Source organism: Palaemon carinicauda, chromosome 3 (genome assembly GCF_036898095.1).
Source record: "Palaemon carinicauda isolate YSFRI2023 chromosome 3, ASM3689809v2, whole genome shotgun sequence".
NCBI classification, from domain to species: domain Eukaryota; kingdom Metazoa; phylum Arthropoda; class Malacostraca; order Decapoda; family Palaemonidae; genus Palaemon; species Palaemon carinicauda.
The window spans coordinates 88,325,846-88,328,092 of record NC_090727.1 but is presented as its reverse complement, the minus strand read 5'-3'; the positions used below and the strand labels follow the sequence as shown (position 1 = coordinate 88,328,092).

Genomic DNA, 2,247 nt, shown 5'->3' with positions numbered 1-2,247 from the left:
AGTACAAGACTGGAACATTTCCTAACGTATAGCTCATGCAATCGCTAATATGTTTGAAGATTTGGAAGGGAAGTCACCTATACTTAAGTCTTCTTTTTTATTACGAAAATTAATTCATTTATTATACTGTAGACTTAATAAAAAGGGTCAAAACAACAACCCATGCGTATGCAACAGTTTGAAAACCAATCGAATAATGAGTTAGGAATCATAACTCTGACTGAGATTGGATTCTTTTTTTCACGTACTCATACCACTAGAATCACACCACATATTCTATATCACGCATCCCGTCCTCAATATCAACACACCATTCATATGAAAAACCATGTTTCAATGCAAACGTCTTAGAATCCTATATCAAATGTCCCATACAATATTCACTCAACCTACGACATAACAGTCAGTACGGCACTTGATAGTTAATTTCCATATTGGTCTATATAAGAATTTGATTTCCTTCTCATTTTCACCGAATACTAAACTTTAGTAACTGACAATTTCTGTTATGTACATTAACTCTAGCATGAGAACATCTTGTAGATGAGGACTAATCAAAGACCTTTGTAACTTCATAATTATTTCATGCTCACTATATTCTATATATATATATATATATATATATATATATATATATATATATATATATATATATATATATATATATATATATATATATAAATTCATATATATATATATATATATATATATATATATATATATATATATATATATATATATATATATATATATGTGTGTGTGTGTGTGTGTGTGTATGTATATATAAATATATATGTATTTATATATACCTATATATTTATACACACTCTCACACACACACACACACACACACACACATATATATATATATATATATATATATATATATATATATATATATATATATATATATATATATATATATATATATATATATATATATATATATATATATATATATAAAATTTGATAACTTGAAGAAAATAGCAGACAACTTAACAGCTAAGAAATCAGTGGTCTTCATAAAAAAACAAAGGAAAAATAGAATTTTTGTCTACACCTCCATAAGCATCTGAGAAGAGTTTTGAAGACTATTTGAAGACCTTTTGAAGACTATTTCGGATTTTGGAGACTGGAGACAAATAATGTATTTTTTTTTTAAATAAACTAGATACAGCAACTCTATATTGTTGGCTCGGCGGGGCTGCCCGCTTCCCGCCAGCCAGGGAAGGCCTTCCCCCCTCCTGCCAGCCCGGGCGGGCCTCCCCCCTCCCGCCAGCCCGGGAGGGCCTCGCCCCCTTCCGCCACCCTGGCAGGCCTCCCCCTCTCTTGCCAGCCCCGAGTGGGCCTCCCCCCCCCCTCCCGCCAGCCCAGGCGGGCTTCCCCCTCTCCCGCCAGCCCGGGCGGGCCTCCCCCCCATCCCGCCACCCCAGGTGGGCCTCCCCCCCCTCCCGCCAGCCCGGGCGGGCTTCCCCCTCTCCCGCCAGCCCGGGCGGGCCTCCCCCCCCTCCCGCCACCTCAGGTGGGCCTCCCCCCCCTCCCGCCAGCCCGGGCGGGCCTCCCCCCTCCCATCAGCCCACGCAGGCCTCCCCCCTTCGGATACCACGGGCGGGCCTCCCCCTCCCGCCAGCCCGGGTGGGCCTCCCCCTCCTCTCGCCAGCCAGTGCGGGCCTCCCCCTCTCCCGCCAGCACGGGCGGGCCTTCCCCCTTCCCGCCAGCCAGGGCAGGCCTCCCGCCAGCCCGGGCGGGCCTCCCCCTCTCCCGCCAGCACGGGCGGGCCTTCCCCCTTCCCGCCAGCCAGGGCAGGCCTCCCGCCAGTCCGGGAGGGCCTCCACCCTCCCGCCAGCCCGGGCGGGCCTCTCCCTCGCTCCCGCCAGCCTAGGGGCCTCCCCCTCTCACGCCATTATTGTTTCCCTATTTATTTCTATATCATTTGTGGTCCTTTCTTCCATTCTTTAATCATTTATTTATCAAACATTCTCATTATTTTCAAAATGAATGTCCTTCACCTCCGGTGCTCGTCTTAGACCGTCAATATTAGTTCCTAGATTCTCACTATCTCTCCAGAAAAGAAATCTCTCCGAAGCGGCAACATGAAACACCATCCCTGGACCATTCCAGCCTGGAACTATTTGATATTTGCGTGAAGCCAAGACAAGGTATTCATTAGCTGGATTCAAACATAGGTCATTTGGAGTACTATATTTCATTTCCTTTACTCTTTGATATTACAATCTCCATAGAAAA

The 2,247-nt window shown here is 44.5% G+C and overlaps 1 protein-coding gene across 1 annotated transcript in view; it reads left to right on the top strand.

The window, feature by feature from the left end:
* LOC137632615 (basic salivary proline-rich protein 4-like) overlaps positions 1-1,882 on the top strand; it is an 8,054-nt gene extending 6,172 nt beyond the window's left edge. Inside the window, exon 2 of the mRNA XM_068364670.1 lies at positions 1,172-1,882. Within this exon, the coding sequence (XP_068220771.1) occupies positions 1,172-1,882 (711 nt within the window). The remainder of the gene's footprint in view (positions 1-1,171) is intronic.
* Positions 1,883-2,247: the final 365 nt, after the last annotated feature.